At 41.4% G+C, this 19,787-nt stretch overlaps 2 protein-coding genes across 7 annotated transcripts; one reads left to right on the top strand and one right to left on the bottom strand.

The window, feature by feature from the left end:
• The first annotated feature begins 5,823 nt into the window (after window positions 1-5,823).
• Window positions 5,824-7,382, top strand: LOC124209399 (E3 ubiquitin-protein ligase RNF170-like). Its single transcript, XM_046607357.1, has 6 exons — window positions 5,824-6,162; window positions 6,238-6,311; window positions 6,385-6,483; window positions 6,569-6,642; window positions 6,711-6,845; window positions 6,918-7,382. Exons 1-6 carry the CDS (start codon window positions 6,059-6,061, stop codon window positions 7,245-7,247), a joined length of 816 nt encoding a protein of 271 aa, XP_046463313.1. The 5' UTR covers window positions 5,824-6,058; the 3' UTR covers window positions 7,248-7,382.
• Window positions 7,383-8,208: 826 nt separating this feature from the next.
• On the bottom strand, window positions 8,209-19,787 carry LOC124209397 (orphan steroid hormone receptor 2-like). Of its 6 annotated transcripts, none has more exons than XM_046607350.1 (9): window positions 19,648-19,787; window positions 11,449-11,778; window positions 11,191-11,370; window positions 10,880-11,059; window positions 10,446-10,804; window positions 9,414-9,809; window positions 9,194-9,302; window positions 8,851-9,114; window positions 8,209-8,705 (listed from the first exon to the last, which is right to left on the bottom strand). In XM_046607350.1, the coding sequence occupies exons 2-9, from the start codon at window positions 11,567-11,569 to the stop codon at window positions 8,605-8,607; spliced, it is 1,710 nt and encodes a 569-aa protein (XP_046463306.1). In that variant the 5' UTR covers window positions 11,570-11,778; window positions 19,648-19,787; the 3' UTR covers window positions 8,209-8,604. The 6 variants fall into 6 exon arrangements, with proteins under 6 accessions (XP_046463306.1, XP_046463309.1, XP_046463311.1 ...); XM_046607353.1 differs by having other exon boundaries at window positions 10,880-11,044; XM_046607355.1 differs by lacking the exon at window positions 19,648-19,787 and adding an exon at window positions 18,339-18,697 and having other exon boundaries at window positions 10,880-11,044.

Here is a 19,787-nt window from a genome sequence, read left to right as displayed (position 1 = left end):
CGTTAATTCTGTTTTTTAGGCCTCTGCACAGCACAATAGATAATAAAAGTCACTCCATCTTTCAAAAGTTTTTCGAAGAAAAAATAAAAAAAATATTTTATACACACAAAAGAAATGGTTCAAAGCTTCTGTTTTTCCAGGAGCTTCTTTTTTTTCTTCTTGTTACTAATTATTTATCAGAAGCGACTTGTTTTTTTATTCTTCTGCATAATGATTTGTTATGTATTGCCTAAATAATACGCCATCGCGTTTATATTAGTTGATTAAATCAACTTATCTCTCTCTTAACAGGAACGGCTCGATAGGCCTATACTTATAGCTAATATGTGCATCTATTATTTTTAATACATTATATATGGATGCGTGATGTATAAGAAGAAGGTGAAACTTTGTTGCTCGGGTGGGTATAAGTGAAATGATTTATTGATGCCTAGGGCGGCGTGTACGTCTATTGAACGATTGGCAGCGCCATCTTTGGTCTCTACTCAATTTTTCATTTCATTTTATTTTTTTAATAAGAAAAAAAAGGAACAAGAAAAAACCCCGAAACGCCTTTCTATGCACAATCGTGTGTGTCGATGATGCCGAATGATTTTTCATTTTCTTCACCGGCGTTTCGTATAGATATAATAAAAGATTTTAATCACCTAAAGAGATATAGCCTATATTCGTTTCGTTTTCTTTTTTTCTGTCTGTGAGCCGCCTGCTGTTGTTCACAGCACATTTTATGTATTTCAACTATCGATCGATGACGTCGGCAACAAATAATAAAAAATAAAAAAAATAAAAAAACGACGGACGCGGCAGAAACTGGATCCGGTGACGCGGCCCGGCCGGCAGCGATTTTTTTTTTTTTTCCTTTTCTCTGCCGGCCGAATGTTGACACATAAACAGAGGCCCGTCGAGTCAACAAAAAAAAAAAAACCGTTGCCTTGTGTGTGTGTGTGTTTGTTAAGGTTTTAGATTGGATTTCTCTCCGCGCGTTTGGAAAAAATATATAAACGTCAGACTTTTTTGATTTGTTCAAATAGCGCGGGGATTTTGTCTTCAAATGATTTAGACTTGATTGTGATGCGATTAAACAGTCAACATTCCGCTCACGGGTATTTAGTGACGGGAAAAAAGAAATCAAACGAATTAAGTTTTTTGATGATATGCATCACGAGAAGTGGGCGGAGAAATATTTTTCAGGGGGAAAAAAAGTGGGCGGGGTCATTTTATGAAGGGAACAGCGCCGACGCCATCGTCTCCATTCCGTCGACGTTAATATTATATAAAGTATATATATATATATATATTTCTCTCGCGTGTGTGTGTCTCGCCCCGAGTGTATGAGAGCTCGGCGCGCCGGTAGAGGTGAAAAGTTGTTTTCTTTTTTCTTATATATTTTATGCTGTGTATAAATAAAATATTTTCTCCATTTTTATTTTGTTGAAAAGGAAACGAAAAAAATTCTCGTTGCGTCATCATCAGCCGCCAGCAGCAGCAGCCGCTTTAGTTTGATCGATGGATAAAATTCTACTACGAATAAAAAAGTTTGTATGGTTTGGTTGTGCTGTGTGCTGTGCTTTTCTATATATGTGTGAACCACGTGGAAATCTATACACAGCAGCACAAGAGATGGAAGCTTTTTATATATATACGTCTGAAATCTAGTGTCGTGGGGGTGGGGGATGGACTGGGTATTGTGTGTGATGATCGCCGATGGATGATGGATCATCTCTATGATCGGAGACGAGTGTCGCTTCTGAAAATTCTTCAATCAACTGATGTGGATGCCGCGGATGGATATGATGGGTGTGACATTGTGTGTGTCGCCGCTTATATTCTGCTGCATTATATAATAGCTCCCAATGTTTTTGATTGTTGCTCAGAAAGCCGTGCCATTTCACATTTTTGGCTGACGTCAAAAAATCACAACTGGCTTTCGAGAAATAATCAGAATCACAAAAGAGCCTCGAATCGACCGTGTCTATTTGATTTCAAATGTTCTATATTTGATCGATTTGTGTTGAAATTATTTATGAAATTATTCAAAATTAATGTTTCTACATTTTTTCCCATTGCAGTTAAACATTTGGACTGGTTGTCTACTTATATCAAAGTATAGCGCACACAAAGAAGATAAAAAGGAAAAAATTGACAGTCACATGCACTGCAGCAGTGGTGGAAAATCCCGTCCGAACAAAGTCGACCGATAATCCACGACGATTGACTTATTGACACAAATAGGAAGAGATTGCGCTTATCTGATTATCTCTGATACACAGCCGAGTGCATGTTGCGCAACAACTATTTAGGCCATCAGCACTCGACGTCAAATATATCTAAGGAGTTTCACTTGGAGTTTCAGATATTCGACAACTTAAAACGCGGAGATTGAAATGAGAGGAATATTCACGCGATATTCTTCTTTCCATATTCTCGTATTATTATTGCCATCGCTCGGTGTAATAGTAATAAAAAAGCCAATTTGGTGGTGTCTAATATATCGAATTGGAAGATGATGGGAAATGCGAGTTGATTAACGTGCCAATAATGAAACAAACGATATCGCAGCAGGCCATTTGTATGGAAATCTTCCAGCACGAGACCCGAGAGAAAACTATATACTCGTCAAAAGGCCATGCCGCTAATGGACATCACGCGGGCGCCGGAATCACGAAATGGATTGTCGATGCCGAGCTCGTGTATAGTGTGGGTGCCGTGTTTGCACAAATTGCTTTTTAATGAAACGTTTTTATTTTTTAATTTCTTCTCATCTTCTTTTTCTCTCTCCGCGACTAATAACGAAGCGCGTGAGAAATGAATGTAAAAAGAAGAAAACCGGAAAATGCCGTCACCAACGCCATCTATTTACTCCCCCGAGTAAATTCTTCAACGCCATCTAGTAATCGAAACTACAAATTCAATCGAATTTCTCAAAGTTTTACCGATTCGGGAATAATAGAAAGAAACAAATCGAAATTAATTAAAATTGACTTTCTAATTTACAGAACGGTGATCAACAATCTCCGATTTAAAAAAGAAAATCTTCCTCTGATTAAATGTATTTAACAAAAACAAAAACAATAGCGTCTAAAACGTTGTCCTACATTTCCCAGGATGATAATAAAAAAGAAAAATCTCAGAGTCTAATAATAATCTTTAGGATGAAGCCACCCGTTAAGTTTTGTAAAAAAAAGAAAATGTTTGGGGGCTGAAAGGGACTTTGTTTCCTTTCATCCGAGAAAAATGACGATGTAGAGTTGATTCATGTTCAGCCAAGCGCGCGGTGTGCTGGGCCATTCATTATCAATGTCTTTAAATAGGATTATATATCAAAATGTGAATTCACACTTTGTAAAGCTTCTGAAGTCGGTGGTGGTGGTAGACAGCAGCAGTCACGCCTTAAGCCTCTCCACAGACATGACCAAAAAAGAGCACGACCCAACAAATCATTTCGCTCCGCGTGTACATATTATGTATTACGGCAGCAGCAGCAAGTAGGGCGTGAAATGTCGACCGCCTGTATACATACGCGCAGCATTAAAGACGTGGAACGGCCAACATTATTCCACTTGAAAAGGAGATAGCCTGGCTGACACCTGCAAGGCTAACCAGGTAATCAATTAAAACCGGGACCTTGTACACAGCACAGTCTTGAACGTCATTCCGTCTATAGATCCGTATTGCCAAAACATATATATCTGCTTTGCATAATGTGTGCAAACTAGTGCTACTACTACTATATCCAATCGGATGGTTTTTCGTATATGATGTGAAGCCAAAATTCGTTGCACAACCCGCCAGATATAGCAAACAGGTTTTTCCTATTTATCACAAACAAACAGCGCTCTGTTTTGATGCACAGCATAAAGGTCTCGCCTTAATTGTATTTACTGTAGTTATAGCTACATGCACGACTGGCTTGTAGTTGTCTTACTTATGGATTTATATAATTGTTCGTTTTTTCTTATTGCGAAAGAAGAAGAAACCTTGGAAATGTCGCCGTTGTCGCACACTCTGACTTGTGTCCTTTGATGATTTCAGAAGAATTTATTATTTATCCCAGTTCGGTGAATTCCGGTGAATTCTTATTCTACTTTGTAAAAGAGTTCAATGTTGTGTCTAGTGAAAGGATAATTGAAAAGTACAATGACGTAATAAGTGATAGAGTAAGTCGGAAATATTGTCGATGGCAAGATTCTGTGACAAATGCCCGCCAAATTTAAAAAATATGGAATTATGAAATGATTTTTAAAAAATGAATTATCATAGACCACCATCAACACCCATGTACGGAAGGTATTGAATGCCACGTCGGCGAAAAAGAAAATACTAATAAATTTAATGAATGGCATAACGTAAACGGAAAAAAATTAAATAATAATAATTTAATTTCTGTCACGCTATGATTATAGGATAATTACTATAATTATTATAAAACGATAAGGTGCTTGTCAGAAATGTTGACCTTTAGAATGGGAAAGAAAAAACCGTCTAGTCATCGGCCATTTTTGTGATGTTCAACGGGGGGAAGAAGAGAATAAGTCGGACAATAAAAGAATTTACTTGGAAGTCGAAGAATCATGGTCATGGAATTGCTATTGATGTTCTCCAACGATGGTAAACCTGACCTGAAAAGAATTTGAAAGGTGGTCATTGTTATACATGCTCACTGCGATTATATGAAAATCAAAGGAGCGCCAAACCATTGCGCTCCCATATCGTCTTTCCCAGAACTCCCAATAGATGGCCAAACTACCCCACAGCATTCAAAAAACTACAATGAAAAGAAAAAGAATCCTTGAACGAAATCCAAAGAACCCAATGACACCATTAACAACAATACATGCATAAGTAAGTAATCATCAGACTATAACGGATGGATTTCTGAAATCATCAAAGCAGTATACTACACGTTGTGCTGGATGAATGCTTCACGTTGAACTTTGAAAAGGTGTCTGCGGATGTTTCCAGGAACAAAATGAGGTTTATAATAAATACTTTCATTTCTCAGTATAGCACCGTATTCAAAATCTTTGATGTTTCATTTTTAATTTATTTTGCCCAAGTAGATTGAACGTTGACGAGCTGCTGCTGCAATAGTTTGGCGTTCGCGGTATCAATTCATTTCGGTCTCCCGCGTTCGGCGACAAATTGAGTCTTTCAAGATGTCGCTCCGACACGCCACTTGAGTTCTCTTTTTCGATCGCAAGTCGCATGAATAATTTATAACATGCAAATATAGTCCAATGTTATGGAGAGAGATGTGTTGATTTCTCTTTTTTTGATTCGGTTCACAAAGTTTGTGTATAAGTCATGTTTTGGATTTGTGAATATCTATACGCGATTCAAAAGTTCAAGAAGCTGAACGGATAGTGTGCTGTACACCTTGCATTTGCTGTGCGATTTGTGTCGAACGTTTTGCTTTCGGGAATAATTCAAACATATTCTGTCAAGTCACTGAACTTTCGACAGCAGAGGTGGTTAGGTCGTGTGATGGCGGCTTGATGCCTACAATCATATACCGTTCTGAATTTCCATAAAGTCATGATGGATTGCCAAGCTGTGATTCATGCATATTCTTGCATCTGCTGTTTGGCTGATGCCGAGCTTTCGACGGAGAAGTCAATTGTCTATATAATACAACTGCTGTTACTAGAATGGATTAATTTTAAACCATACGGCTCCCTACGGAAGGCAAAAAAGTTTGGATTAAAAATGAACGACTGCTGTAGTAAATTGTGAATGTTGTCAATTAAAAATACGATCGAATAATAAATTTGCATTTTTTTTATTGCCCGTATTGCTAGAAGAGGCTTCTCAATATTTCAATCGACGGGCGTGTTTTGGCATGTCAATATTTTTTTGTGTAGAGTGATGACAGAAATTGTTATTTTCGTCTGCTACAGAAAATGTGTACGTGATATGGTGGACGTTGAAATTTAACGATGCATCAACGTTGGTGGACGAGTCAAATAATATCCCACTCGTTATCACAAGTTTTGTAACTAGAAACTAGAGCAATAAAAAACCAAAACAAATACTGCCTGGTGTGATATTCCAGGGTAAAATGCTAATGTCGTTGTTCAGTATCGAAGGTGTTGGTGAAGAGGTCATTCTCATCACACTCGCCTGTGTGATCGCTCTCGTTCTTTTTGGATACTACATGATGAGGTTTGTTGATTAAAAGTAACAGAGTTTTTCTTTGCTCGTGGTGTTTGATGTGTTGGCACTCTGGTTACCATTAAGGTCTGAGAGACGAGAACAAACTGTCCATCCTGAGGAGAGGGAAAATGTGAATTTACTTCGTGAAACCATGAGAGGTACCAAAAGTTTCCTTGTCTATTAATAAAAATGAAATTTACGCTAAGTGTGACATGCATGTAATTCATAAAGTCCAACCAAGAAGAAGGTACGGTCAACAGAATCAATGTCCTGTCTGCCTCAATGACATTGAGTATGAAGTGGAGACCAACTGTGGCCATATCTTTTGCTGTAAGTGTGAAACCTTCATGTCAAGTCAACATTTTTCTTCTTTTTTGGTCAAAATTATTAAAGACAGGCCTGTTGTTATTTCCAGGTCGGTGTTGGCTTGCCTACAGGGCCCATGGCAGTTTTTTAGGGGCAGTCCGTTGCCCTGTTTGCAGACAGCAGGTGAATATAGTCACACAGATGCTGCCAGATGGGATGCAGTTGAGTTACAGATGTCTTTTTCATTTCAGGTTACGATCCTCTTTCAAGGTTTTAGCGAGAATGAATTGAATCCCGCCAGCGGGTCAGATGAAGAGCCAGATTTAACCACTTTCATCCGTGAAATCAATAGCTACAATCGTCGCTACAGTGGCGAGCCCAGACCGGTATATTTCATTTGAAATCATTATTATTTTTTAAATAACACGTCTTGTAATAATCTAATCGTTTCCCAACAGTTCTGGGAGAATATTCGCGAGCTTCCTGTTCTATTCCGTCACATTTTAAGCGAAGTCTTTTCAGAAGGAGGCTTCCTTTACCTGTATCGCCTTCGTGTCAGCCTTCTCGTGATTGGCTGTGTGATTTACCTCCTTTCACCGCTCGATATCATACCGGAAGCAGCCTTTGGCCTGTTGGGCCTTGTCGACGATCTTTTAGTCCTCCTCGTCGTCGCCGTGTTCATCACCAATGTTTACCGCACTTATATCGCCAATGGCGGCAATATTTTTGGCAGTTATAATCAACCGCCAGCTGCAGCACCAGCACCAGCAGATGCCTCGTCCAATTGAATTTAAAAATAAAAGTGCCGTTCCTAATTTTAAAATTAAACTTTTTCCAAAAAATAATTAATGATGCACTGTATAATCTAGCTATATTAATAATATTTCACGTGCTTGCTGCTTGCTCTATTTGCCAGGGCTTTTTTTTTTAAAACTCAATTCAAGTCCTCCCCCCCTGGACACTCATCACTTAATCGTTTGTTTGTTTCTTCATCCATCCAAGAGAAAGGAATTTTGTATTTATAGAAAAATACCGACACTCGAAATAGACATGAAAAGGAAATAAAACTGCGGCAGCCATTATTTCAGCCAGTCAGCTGACGTATAAGGTGGGAGAAAGGATGGTGGTGGTGGGCAGTTACAAATGGTTTCTTCTTTCTATGTATATATATATATAAATCCTGGGTTTTTTCTTTCTTTTTTTTAAATAATGTCCGTGCTGTTTGTGGTTATTTTCTTTTGGAAACTGGGTTGATGTAGAGCTACTAGGCAGTGCGGAAACGTGAAGATTTTTGTTTCGGTTTTTCTTCTTTTATTTTTGCGTCAAGATTATTTATAAATTGTTTTTTTTTTTTTTTTTTGCCGATCTCGGTCGTTATATAAAGTCAATAAAGGTGAGGTGGGAGGGAGGAGTGAAATTAAGGAAACACAACCACGTCAAAAATAGGGAGTAAAATATAATTATAAGAGTTAAGTTTTACACACACCAACACACAAAAAAAAAAAAACATAATTTTTCGCTTCTTTCCAAGATTTCTTTTTTTTTAGGATTTGTCCTTGGTACTAGATATATAACACAACATACTGTATATAATAATAAATCAATCGAGGAGGAGAAGGGGAAAAAAAGGCCATCTAAATCGAAGAGAAAAAAGAGGCACTTTTTCTTTTTGCAAGTTAAACAAAAACACCTTCACTGTTTTTCTTTTGCGGAAATGGATAGATATATATATAAATAATGAATCAGGAGTGCAAGTTGTCTTTCATATATTCAAAGGGTGGTGAAGTGATGATCCATTCGTAGAAATAAAATAAAGAAAAGTTGAATTTCTATTGAGGGAAAGAAAACAAAAATAATTAAACAGCCACACACACACGAACACTTTTGCGTATATAGTATTTCACTCGTCTGGATCACTCTGAAACACACCCAAAAGAAGAAAGAAAAAAAGGTTTTTACTATATAAATGTGGTATAATATATGCACACATTTCACATCGATCCAGTTTTTTTACAGACAAACAGGAGGCTCGATTGTCGGGTGGGAGGAAAAAAAAATCAATCGAATTTTCTTTTCTTCATTATTTGAAAGTAGAAACAAAAAAAACTGTACGTGGGAGGTGTTCGGGACAACTTGTAAATGTTATTAATGGCCGGCTGGAGAGCGCGACTGCGTTCGATGGTTGCCCGGCAATGGAGAGGAAGACGACTGTTGGCCTCGGGGACTTGGGCTAGCCATTGCTCCGCCTATTCATTTCCAAAGAAAAACACATTTAAGTGACGGATGTGAGAGAAAAACTCGCGGGTGAGAATACCGGTTTTTTTCATTATTATTTACGTCATATAATAGGTGCGGTTTAAGAATTAGTTGTGTTCCATTTTTTTTTCTTACCGAATTGCCCGTTGTACTCTGTCGAATCCATGCGGAGGATGTAGGGAATGACCGAGTCGATGTGGACGGTGCCGATCAGAGCGGCGAAAAAGAGCTCTTCCATCAGTCCCGGCTGGAGTGAGCGGAGCGGCGGAAGCCGCAACAGGAGCCGTGGGAATCGGTCCTCAGCCTCTTCGTTCCACGTTTGCGTCACGTACGTCCGCAATTCTTTGACAGCCTTGTCCTGGAAACGCTCCACCTGACGGCCAGTCGACCCCGCGTGATCTACAGATTTGAAAAATAAGACGATGACACAAATGAAAAATTCTCTTTTGATATCAAAATCGTTTTTCCTTTTCTCTACCTGGACTAAAGAGGGCGATGGCTTTCAAGTAAGCGTATTCGTGCTCGTCGACCTGTAGCTTGGACATGGTGTTGACGTAATCTTGCAACTGCAAAACGTGCTCCGTCACCTGGGCAAACAATGGAGAGAGATGAACGGTCGTTAATAATTCTTCTGGTGAAAGGTTTTTTCTTCTTTTCTCGGTTCAAGGAGAGAAGAAAAAAGAGGAGCCTGTACATACCAATTTGACTCGCTGTGCAGAGACTTTGTCCTGGGCGACGGAGGCTTGAAGGTGGGTGATGATGGCCGTCAGAATGGCCGGCAGGGACATGATGTGAGAGCACTGGGCCATGCCCAGGGCAAAGAGTTCGGACCAGCAGCCGCGAACGAGTTCGATTTGAGTGTCGGACGAGAGCAGCTGGAAGGCGCCGATGGATCGTGCCCAGTGTACCGAGAGGAACAGGAGCCGCGAGGCACTCTCGCAGATGAAATGAGCATTGAGGAAGACGGGCATAGGTGACGGCGTAGTCAGCTGGAACGAGACGTTGCCGTCAGACAGTAGGGGACCATCCAACTCGTAAAGGCCGTCATCTTCGTAATCGGCTCCCGTGCTCGACGTGTCCCCACCATTCATGTTCTATGGGCCAATCATGTTAAAAAAGAAACAAAATAGTAACAGAAGGCTTCATTTTAGCTTTCCGTCCAACATTATTTCCCAGCCACGAGCAGCAGCAGGTTCAAACATCTCAATGTGCAACAGGTGTTGGACGTTGAATGAGCTTTTTGGGTGGCACGACAGTTTGCATTGTGTGACCAAGAAACAATAGTCAAAGGTAAAGGAAAAAGAAAAGAGAAATCATGTGAGCTGCATTCTAATAAAAACATACACAAAACAGGTTCTTTTTTCAAAGGGAAGTCCCCCCAATTACTTCAATGGAGCTCAACTAATAACCCCAGGTTATTCGTAGAGTGGATAATGGCTCAACAAGCATGGGCAGAATGTTCCACTTGATTATCAACAAATATATCTGGCCAAACAATTCAACGAGGTCATCTACTATGTGTCGAAATCTCGAATAAAGCTTATCGAAACGACAATTTTCTATCCCTAAACTGTGTGTGTGAATTCCACCATGTGTCTGAATGGCCATTCTATTATTGAGCAGACGATGTTAATTTCGCACCTCGGGCGAAATCGCAATTACAACGTTTCCAAATTTAGAATTGCGACAAATTGCGTCAATTCGAGTCAAATTTTTTAGTTTATTTTTACCTTGGCCATGGTGTCAAAGGCTTTTGAAATGAGGTTTTCTTTCGCCAAGTGAAGTGCGTTGGCGACGGCGGCTTCGTCGTTGGTGGTCGACGCCGAATCTTCGTCATCCGAATCATCTTCCTCCTCCATTTTGACATTTTGGCCACCACCACGCTCGTGGTGGTGGTGGTGATGATTGTGTGAATAGGCTACGAGAGCATTGCCGCTGATGGTTCCACGATCGGGTCGATCGGCCGGCGAGGCTCCTCGATGGTTCATCGCATTGGCGCTGACGGCGCCAAAGGCCTCGGCTGAGCGCATGCCGGCCAACGACGTCACCACGCTGGCCAACGTGCTGAGATCCGCGTTCCATGCAAAGGCTAATTTAGAATCGAATTTTTTAATTCAATGGTCAATTGAACGAAATATTAAAAAAGAATGAAGGTGATTAATACGTTTGAGGAGGCCTGGCGATGAAACGTTTTGTCCAGAGGCTGAAAGAGCGGCGTTGGCCGCCGATGAGAGATCGCCGCGCAGTAGAAAGTTGGCCGACGTCAACAGCTGAGACGACGGCGACTCGGATTTCTTGTCGCCGGCTGGCTTCCGCTCCGATTGAACCGCTGGACGGTGAGAGTCAACACAATTGAAAATATAAAAATTGAGAATTATGACGCATTCAAATCGGCCATTTGTCCATTCAACCCAAAAGACAATTCATTGTGAAATAGACCAAATAGAAAAAAGAATATTATGGACAATTATTTACAATCGCTTCGCATGCCCATGGAGAGACATTTCTGGAGTCGGCAGTACTGGCACCGGTTGCGGTGGTGTTTGGTCACTTCGCAATCCTTTCCGCCGCGGCACGTGTAGCCCAACTGCTTCCGGATGGAGCGCTTGAAAAAGCCTTTGCAGCCCTCGCAACTGATGGCTCCATAATGGCGCCCTATTTGAAATTTTTCGTCAAAAATTTTAATTTTCAAATTTTGTTCGGGTTGATTTGATTTTATTAAAAATATTTCACCTGAGGCTCTGTCTCCGCAGACGACGCAGTACTCGACGGAGAGGGCCATGGCTCCACGCGGCGTCTTGTCCCCCGCAACGAGGCTGATCGCCGAAGTGGACGTGTCCATCCTCATCGGCATCCAGTGGCACCTGAATCGAATTTCACCAACTTGGCCTTTCTTCTTTTCTTCTTCTTATTTTCTTCTTATTAATTCAATCGAAATTTCGGTTCTCCCGTTTTTTTTTTTCTAATGGCTGCCGGTTGGAAAAAAAACCCAACAAAAATCTTCTCACGACCCTCGCCCACACACAAACGAGGAAATCGACCGGTTCACGCTCCAATCATCATCTGAAAAAAAAAATCGGGATCAAAAAAAAATTAATACAAAAGAAAAAACTGATAACAAAAAAAATATGTTTTTTTATTTATTTGGAAATAAAAGAAACGAGTCCGGTGGAAAGTTCAACCGGATATTCACAACAAGTTTTTTTGTCTATTTTTTCGAGGACGGAAAAAGGACGCGCTAGGGGGGATGCGGTCACGCCGGACAAGACAATAAACAACCCCGACGAAGAAGAAGAAGAAGAAGCTATAAGAGTTGTTTCCCCTTTTTCTGAAATGAAAAAATCCCACCAAACACAAAACGACGAAAAAATTGGGAGAAGGAGAACCGAGACCTCATCATAAAAAAATTTGGTGGAAATAATAATAATAAAAGGTTTCGGAAAAAAGAAAAAGGTAGCTGCTGCTGCTGCCGAATGTTGTCCAGTGTGGAACAAGGACGAACGTGGGGGGAGAGAGAGAAACGGACTCACCTTGACACCCCAATGGCCACCACCAAGACAGTCGAGAAAGAAAAAAAGAGGTTCCTTTCAATATTATTTCTTTCCTTTTTTTTTCCCAACACAACAACTGGGCAACCGAGCGAAACAACCACCCCACCCCCCCACCAACCTTTTTTCCTCAATTTCCAGGAGAGCGCGACACCTGTTGCTTGCGGCACAACACACTTTATTTTTCTCTTCCAACAGTTTTTTAATAAATAATCATCAAAGTAAAGGGGGGAAATTAAATATAGAATAATCAATGCCAATCGGTCACGAACTCCCCTGGACTTATTCAGTTCAAATCCAAAGTTTTGATTTAAATTTTTGGGTTTGTTTTTACCTTTTCTCTGATTGGGAAATTTCACCAACTTTGACACAACACCACCAAAAACAACACAGTCGATTGATAAAGTTGTTTCCCGGTGTAGTCGACAAAATAATTCGTGTTAAATAATAATAAGAGCAGAGCAGAGAGAGACACGGATCAGAGTGGACCGTCTTGATGGCGACCTGGTCAGCGACTGTTGGTGTTTTTTTTCTCCCGCTCGCCTGTGAACCGCACCACACACTCTCTCTCTTGAGTGACTCGCAACGTGAGCGTGTGTGTGTGTGGTGCTCACGGCGCTACTGGCTACTGGCCGCTGCTGGCCGCCCAACCACCTGGCTCTCTCCCGTGTCTTCTCAGCCGCGGCCGACAACAGTGCGCTGACCCTGTTGCTGGAACGTGAACCCCGCGTCACATGTGGTGGCCGGCCGGTTGGGTTGTTCCAGCAGCTCCCGAGCTCACAAGAAGCGAACCATGCGGAACCCGTAAAAAAAAAAAGAAAAATAGAAGAAAAGCAGATGATTCCTCCACCACCACCATCGCCGCCTCCTCTAGAAAGTCTCTCACACGCAGGTTGATTGCATCTTTTGATAGGAGAGACAACCATTTTCGCTGACTCACCCCCAACAGAAGCTCCTTGTCACACATCCATTCCTTACTACTACTACTACAAGAATTTTTCATTTTTCTCACATTGACACGCCAGATGGACGCGGGGGGAAATTTCTTCTATTTGTAAGAGAGGCCAACACCTTTTGTAGTTTTATTTTTCTATCCCGACACAATGGACGTTTGACCTGCGAGGAATGTCTATGACCTTTACTACCAACATTTGATAAAAAAAGTTAAAAGATTTGTTTTTTAAAAAAAGTTGGATTTGCCGATTAGACTATTTTCGGGGGAGTAGTAGCGTGAAAAATAAAAATAATAAAGTGGACGGAGAAAAAAGTTTTTCTTCTTTCCCATCGACGGTAGGAATCCGACGACAGATGGCGTGGCAACAGCTGTTGGAAAACGTACTACTACTACTTACTTTTTAGACTTCTTCTTCTTCTTCTTTCTTTTTGTACATGAAAAATCGTAAATAATAATAAAAAGAGGGCCGAGGGTTCAAGTTCCGCACGGCCGGGCACCTGTTCATCCAATCAAAGAGAAATGAATTTTTTTTTCTCTTTTTTCCCAAAGTTTTTCGGGGGCTGCTCAGCTACTACTCGTTCGCTCTCCCCCCCCCACCACCACCTTGTGTAATGACGAGGTTGGCCAGAGGTTTCAACCGACTGGTCATCATCATCCGCCCGCTATGTACCTGAGAAATGGATTATACCTTGAGCTGCTCACGCGGCCGTGACGGGCTCCGGTCTAGAAATAGACGTCGCTACACGACGGAGCGTCCAGCAAAAGAACAACCAAAAAATGTGAAGAAGAAGAAGAAGAAGAAGAAGAGGTTCAAGGACCAAAAAACCAGAAAGAAAAAATAATAATACGACGGCTGGGAATCTATCTGAAGGGGGGAAATGAGGAGAAAAGCTACTGGGCCGGAACTACCACTGAGGCTATATGACCACCGGGCAATGGTTTCGGGGGGTTGCAAACGAATAAGAAGAAGAAGTCAAAAAAGAAAGCTCACGGTTCGATAGGGTTGACAGCCCACTAGACATCCCTTAGAGAAGAAGTAAAAAAAATCCGTTCAAACAAAGTTCAGGTCACGACTTGTGTCTACATTAAAAGGACTTCTTGTGCTGCAGCAGCAGCAGCAGCAGCGATGACCGGGCAAGTTTAGTTTTTTGTAAATGTCACTGAAAGAAAATGGCGTCCGTCACGGTTTCCCGGGTTTTAGTTCGCCCTTTTTTTTCTATTTTTTCGGGTCCCCCTCAAACGGGTTGCGCTACATTCCCGAAAAAAACTCAAAATTTCGGTAGGCTACTGCCGCAGAAAATAAACAACTTATCATAAAATATACCGTCAGATCGGAGACCTGCTGCTGCTGCCGACATCATTTGGGCGTGAATTGTGTGTAGCAAGAGGGGGTAGCAGACCGTGATTTTTTCTGCTTCTTGTTGCCATAGGAACAAGCGACAGATGTGCCCTGCTACAATCATTGTTATTACATTCCTTTTTTCTTCTTTAAAAAAGGAAAAAAAAAGAACCTCCTGTTTTTTCTTTTTATTGACTTGTGTCTATTTTATTTTGAAGAGAAAAAAGTTCAACAGCAGTTGGGCAAGTTAAAGAGCAACTCGTAAATGTCCCTCATTTCCAACAGGAGGAGACAAGACTCAAAAATGAAAAGGAGATCCGGCTGCTGCTGCTGCTGTTGAATTTTGTTTAGAAAAAGTTTAATTTTTTCAAATCACCCGCTCGTCAATCAAACACCTGTGAGTGCGCGCGCGCGATCGACCGCAGCCGTGAGTTGCCCCCCTTTTTGAGTTAAAAATATAGTTAAGGCTGATCCCATTTCCACAACGTTAAACGGATAATCTTTTATCTATTAGCCTAAAGCCATTTCCCATTTTTGTGTTGAGGTTTTTGTTTGTTTAGTTTTTTTTTTGGCTTTTTTTTCGTATTGATGAACGACCTGCTGTCGTGACAGGTCGCTAGTCACGACTCACCCGGCTACCAAGCAAGAAAGAAAAAAACAATCTAGGAATTCGAAAGTTAATTGGATCGAATCGACGACGACGTCTTTATTTGTTCTGGAAAATAAAATAAAAAAAGTTGATCAATTGGTCGAGAAAGGTTCGCACTCCGCCCACTCGTCCATCTCGACATTGTCGTGAGCGTTTGTGATTCCAACCGAGACGCCATCTACCCGTCGTAGTCGGAACCTCAAAGTCCAATTTTCCCCAAAAAATAAATTTCGAAAAAGTCAAATTTAGCCAAAAGATTAAAGTTGGCCAGGCACACACATACACACAGGATGACCGTGATGTGCGTGAGCGTGGTTATCGGGTTCGTTCCGAACGAAAAAAGAATAAAGTTTGCGTGATAAGTCCCTGGAGAAAAAAGAAAGAACAAATCATATCTGTGTCACTGGCACTAGAGGGGATTTCAATTGGTTGACAAAATGATTCACTTGTTCTTGTGATGATAAGTCTAATCATCAGACATTATTGAATACAAGTCATAATCGTCATCAATAATGAGCAATCACATTATTTTCTAGTCTATTTGACTGGATCGAATGTCATCGAGATACGGTGGCACCTGAATGAAACAAAATCACAAAAGAGCCTTGACCGAGTGACCAAATGGCTTTTTTTTTCAAAGTTGAAACATTTTCATTTGTTTCTTTCGATGGTTGTAAAATAATAGAAGAAAAATAAAAAAGGCCAAATGGAAAAATTGAGAGAGAGAGAGGACAGTTCTTCCCACGGTTTGTGTCCTTTGGGGACGACCAAAAAGTTTGTTTTCGGTTATTTTTTGGGGGCAATGAAGTTGGTGATCCCTTTTGGAAAAAAAAAAGAACTCGGCTGATGGTGGATTGGGCCAAACTAGGTCAAAGCGGCAGGGCTTTTCAGGTCGCTATTACCGCAACCGGTTTACCCAGAAACAACATATAAAAACCTCCAGCTGACTATTTTTTTTAGGTCTGTGGGGGATCGACTGGAATTACAAATTTTCTTCTGTCCCGAATTCAACCCCCTTTTTTAAAAAACCCAAAAATTCATTTCTCCCGAACGATTTTTTATTTTTTTAAATGATTTTAAATCAAAAGATGGTGACATCAAACAGGTCAAACCGGTTCAAATGGCAACGTCGTCCCGAATAAAAGAAAAAAAAAGTGAAAGTCATTCTTGGAGGTCACGACACAACATCACACGCCAAATGGACTAAATCATTTTTGAAACCCCTGCAACTTCAAATAAAACCGCCGCCAGTTACACGTACACAAAAAGTGTACGGGGAGGGAGAGAGCAGGCGCATGAACGAACGCCGGTAGCACCTGAAGCTACGAATTAACGATCAAAAGAAGCAAATGTCTCATTATATAGAAAAAAGCCGGGCCGCCCGCAAAAATGGCATCTGTCATCATCGCCTGGATTTTAATGACATTTCCACCATCTTCTTCTTACCCCCCGTCACACCATTTCATTTGTCGTGCACACATTTCTAGCTCCCTTTTTTTTTCCTTCATTGTCCGAGCTTTCGTGACTCCACCCCCTTTTGACTGCCGATCGATGACCCGGGTTCACCGTCCCCCCCTCAAACAAAAGAAAAAGTCGTCCCGCGTGTCCGTTTGTTCGTGAGTTCAAAAAAAGATAAAATAAAAAAGATGTTTTTCTTTTAGTGTGAAATGGATGACGAAATAAATCCTTAGAAATTATAATACTAATAAAAAAAGCAGGTCTTTTTTAGCGTTCACCTTTTTTCCAACAAAATTCGTTTTTTTGTTTTTCTGGTACCACCAGTTTTCTACCTTTAGACAGGTGTGTGTGTGTGTGTGTAACCAGAAGAAGAATTTTTTGTTATTTTTTCCCCCTTTTTGAAATAATAAAATAAAAAAAAGAGACGACATGGTCGAAAAGGTTGGCCGGGGGTCACCGACCGGTCACGGGGCATTAAATCTCGTTCAGGTCGCCCTGCACCGATATAACGCGTCGTGTGTGTGTGATGGAGGTGGTTTGGTATGATTGTTTTGTTTTTTCTTTCCTTCTTTTTTTTATGACTTTGACTTGTACTTCTGGAGGCAATTTTGTTTTTTCCAACAGCTCGGTCGACTTGACCATCTGCTTCTATATATCTGCTCCGGTCCCGGCTCGGTGTACATCATCATTTTGCTCATCTGGCGTGCGGGAGAAAATAAAAAAAGGGAGGATTTTCTTTTTCTTCTTTTTGTAAAGGTCACGAACCTCTGACGACCTCCGCGGAACCCGGATGAAGCGGAGCGCCGGCGGTCGATAACGCGCGCGCGCTGAATTATTCCGTCGTGGCGCTCCGAGGGATATTCTCCTCCACACTCACACACACATCTTTTTTTGAGAGAGATATTTAATATATTGTTTTGATTATTCCCAAATGGGGTAGAGATAGAGAAGAGGTGCTTCTCCCGCATCCATCGGGGCCAGCAGAATACACCAAAATTACGCGGCCCGCATCCATCATCTTCCATCTCCCCCCACAACCCAAACTCCCAAAAAAGAAAAATTTGAATTTTGTAAATAAAAATCGATTGAGAGAAAAAGAATAAATAATAAATAAAAGTATTTCCGGTGTTGGTTAATTTTTGTAGTTGGTTGGGGGGTGGAAAACCGTTTCCTGAACTTGTCACCCTTCAACATTTTTTTACCAAAGGGGGGGGGGGGGGGTTGTTGTAAGAATCTTTTTTTGAAAGAAAAACCGGTCGGTAAACAAATTTTTATTTTTTTTAGTCTCCCCTTCCTGCCATTTGTATTCTATCCCCCCCCCCTCCTCACCCCACCCACCTCCCAACAAACAACAAGGTTACGGGTTCATATTATAAGAGACTACACACACGTTTTCACCAGATATTTTTGAGAAAAAAAAGGGAAAAGGTCAGAAAAACGACCCCTCGGTGGAAAAATGGGGAAACAAATATAATAGTTATAGTCGACCTTCTCTCGACCCCTCGATTTTTCTGGGTTATTCTCGTCATGTGGTGGTGGTGGTGGGGAGAAAAAGAGAAAAAGGAACGAATCACACAAGAGTAAACAGGCCACTACTAGATGGCCACCCGTTAAACGTGACATCTTTTTCCGTCATTCAATTCAATTAAGATATTCAAGAAATGTGAAACTCACCCAACAAACGTGAATGTGTGTAATCAGTTGCAATCAACGTGAAAAAATAGTCCCATTTGGAAAGTCACACACACACACACACACGCAGAGAGTGAAAAAGGAGGCGGAGCTTGAAACTGAAAACAGCAGAGCCTCTCGCAGTCACGACCTGTCCCGCACTCCGACCCTTGTAACACTGTGCCAAGCGCGCCCTCTCTGTCGTTTTGGGGCTTGCCTACTTATTTTTATCCGACCTTTCGTTCTCCCCTCTTTTCCGAAGGGGGAGAGAATGCCACACAAAGATAGAAAACCGGGAGAGAAGGAGAATGGAGAAGGAGAGAGAGCTGCTGCGCGCACAAAATAATATACCTGCTGCAGGGGGCTTGGCTTGGGCTAAACAGCTTCCAAGGTAACATTGTGCCAAGCGTAACCTAACCTAAGCCCCCTTTTACACACTCCCCCCTACACCCAACCCCGCCGCAACCTATCGATCGCTACCTACACCAATCGATACTATATGGCCCCCTACTTCTTCTTCTTTTGGGTTGAGATTTATGACTCTTTTAGAATGGTGTCGTCGTTCAAAGGCCTTTTTTAAAAAATATTTTATTTTATTTTCTCTGGGGGAGGCGAAATTTGGACGCATTCCACACACAACTCTGGCGGCATCCGCCGAATCGGATTTCTGTTTTTTGACGTAATGCCGTCGATCAAATGTTTCCCGTCACAACGGCGGCGGCGCTGGTGGACACTCCAAATGTTTTTAAAAAGTAAGCCGAGAGTGTTGTGCGACCGTTGTCCTTCCTGTCTCTTGTTACCCGTGTGTTTCACGTTGACGTGCTTTTTTTTCGTGTGTGTGTTGATCCCGTTGAAAAACTGTTTTTCAACCTCGAAACAAACCTGCACACACACACGAACGCAGAGGTAAAAAAAAGAAATCTTTGAGAGTTGTTTTTTCTTTGCCCAATGATTGGTCGGCACTTTATCGGGGCGCCACACGTTTCCAAGGTGACCGCACCCCTGAACCAATCTTTACCTTTGACCTTTATACTTTTTTTCAACGACGACGATTCGAGTTTTGGGTGGGCAAATATCAATTCTTCAACAAATTGGAACACACACACGTTCGTTTGGCAGCTCACAACCTTTTCTTATTTCTAGGTCAGCTCGCCATGCTAAAAGATCACAGAGGCTTTCACTTTCGCTTGTTTTCAACCTCGTTTTGGCCTTGGGAAAATCAACTCGCGCATGCACACACACGACAGTTGGTACCCCCTCCATCACTTTTATTTATTTACTCAAGAGGAAAACATAAAAGTTTTGTCTTTACCTTTTAGTCTTCCGGCTACTCCAAGACACACAAAACAACACAGACACTCTCTGGTATAATTGAACTAGATTCACCAACACACAGACACTTGTAATAAAAGTGTTGTACACGCCCAATCATCTGACAATCATCCGCTTTCA

The sequence above is a fragment of the Daphnia pulex genome, chromosome 12, assembly GCF_021134715.1.
Source record: "Daphnia pulex isolate KAP4 chromosome 12, ASM2113471v1".
In the NCBI taxonomy this organism is placed as follows: domain Eukaryota; kingdom Metazoa; phylum Arthropoda; class Branchiopoda; order Diplostraca; family Daphniidae; genus Daphnia; species Daphnia pulex.
Note: the sequence above shows the minus strand (reverse complement) of the source record. Positions and strands in the feature narration are given on the sequence as shown.

Bases quoted from the DNA above. Each gene is read 5' to 3' on its own strand.
- LOC124209399 (XM_046607357.1), top strand. From the start codon at position 6,059: ATGCTAATGTCGTTGTTCAGTATCGAAGGTGTTGGTGAAGAGGTCATT. The intron at 6,312-6,384 runs GTACCAAAAGTT...TAATTCATAAAG, and splicing joins ACTTCGTGAAACCATGAGAG to TCCAACCAAGAAGAAGGTAC. The intron at 6,643-6,710 runs GTGAATATAGTC...TTTTCATTTCAG, and splicing joins GCCCTGTTTGCAGACAGCAG to GTTACGATCCTCTTTCAAGG.
- LOC124209397 (XM_046607350.1), bottom strand. From the start codon at position 11,569: ATGCCGATGAGGATGGACACGTCCACTTCGGCGATCAGCCTCGTTGCG. The intron at 11,371-11,448 runs GTGAAATATTTT...AATTTCAAATAG, and splicing joins CTGCGGAGACAGAGCCTCAG to GGCGCCATTATGGAGCCATC. The intron at 11,060-11,190 runs GTAAATAATTGT...TCAATTGTGTTG, and splicing joins CATGGGCATGCGAAGCGATT to ACTCTCACCGTCCAGCGGTT.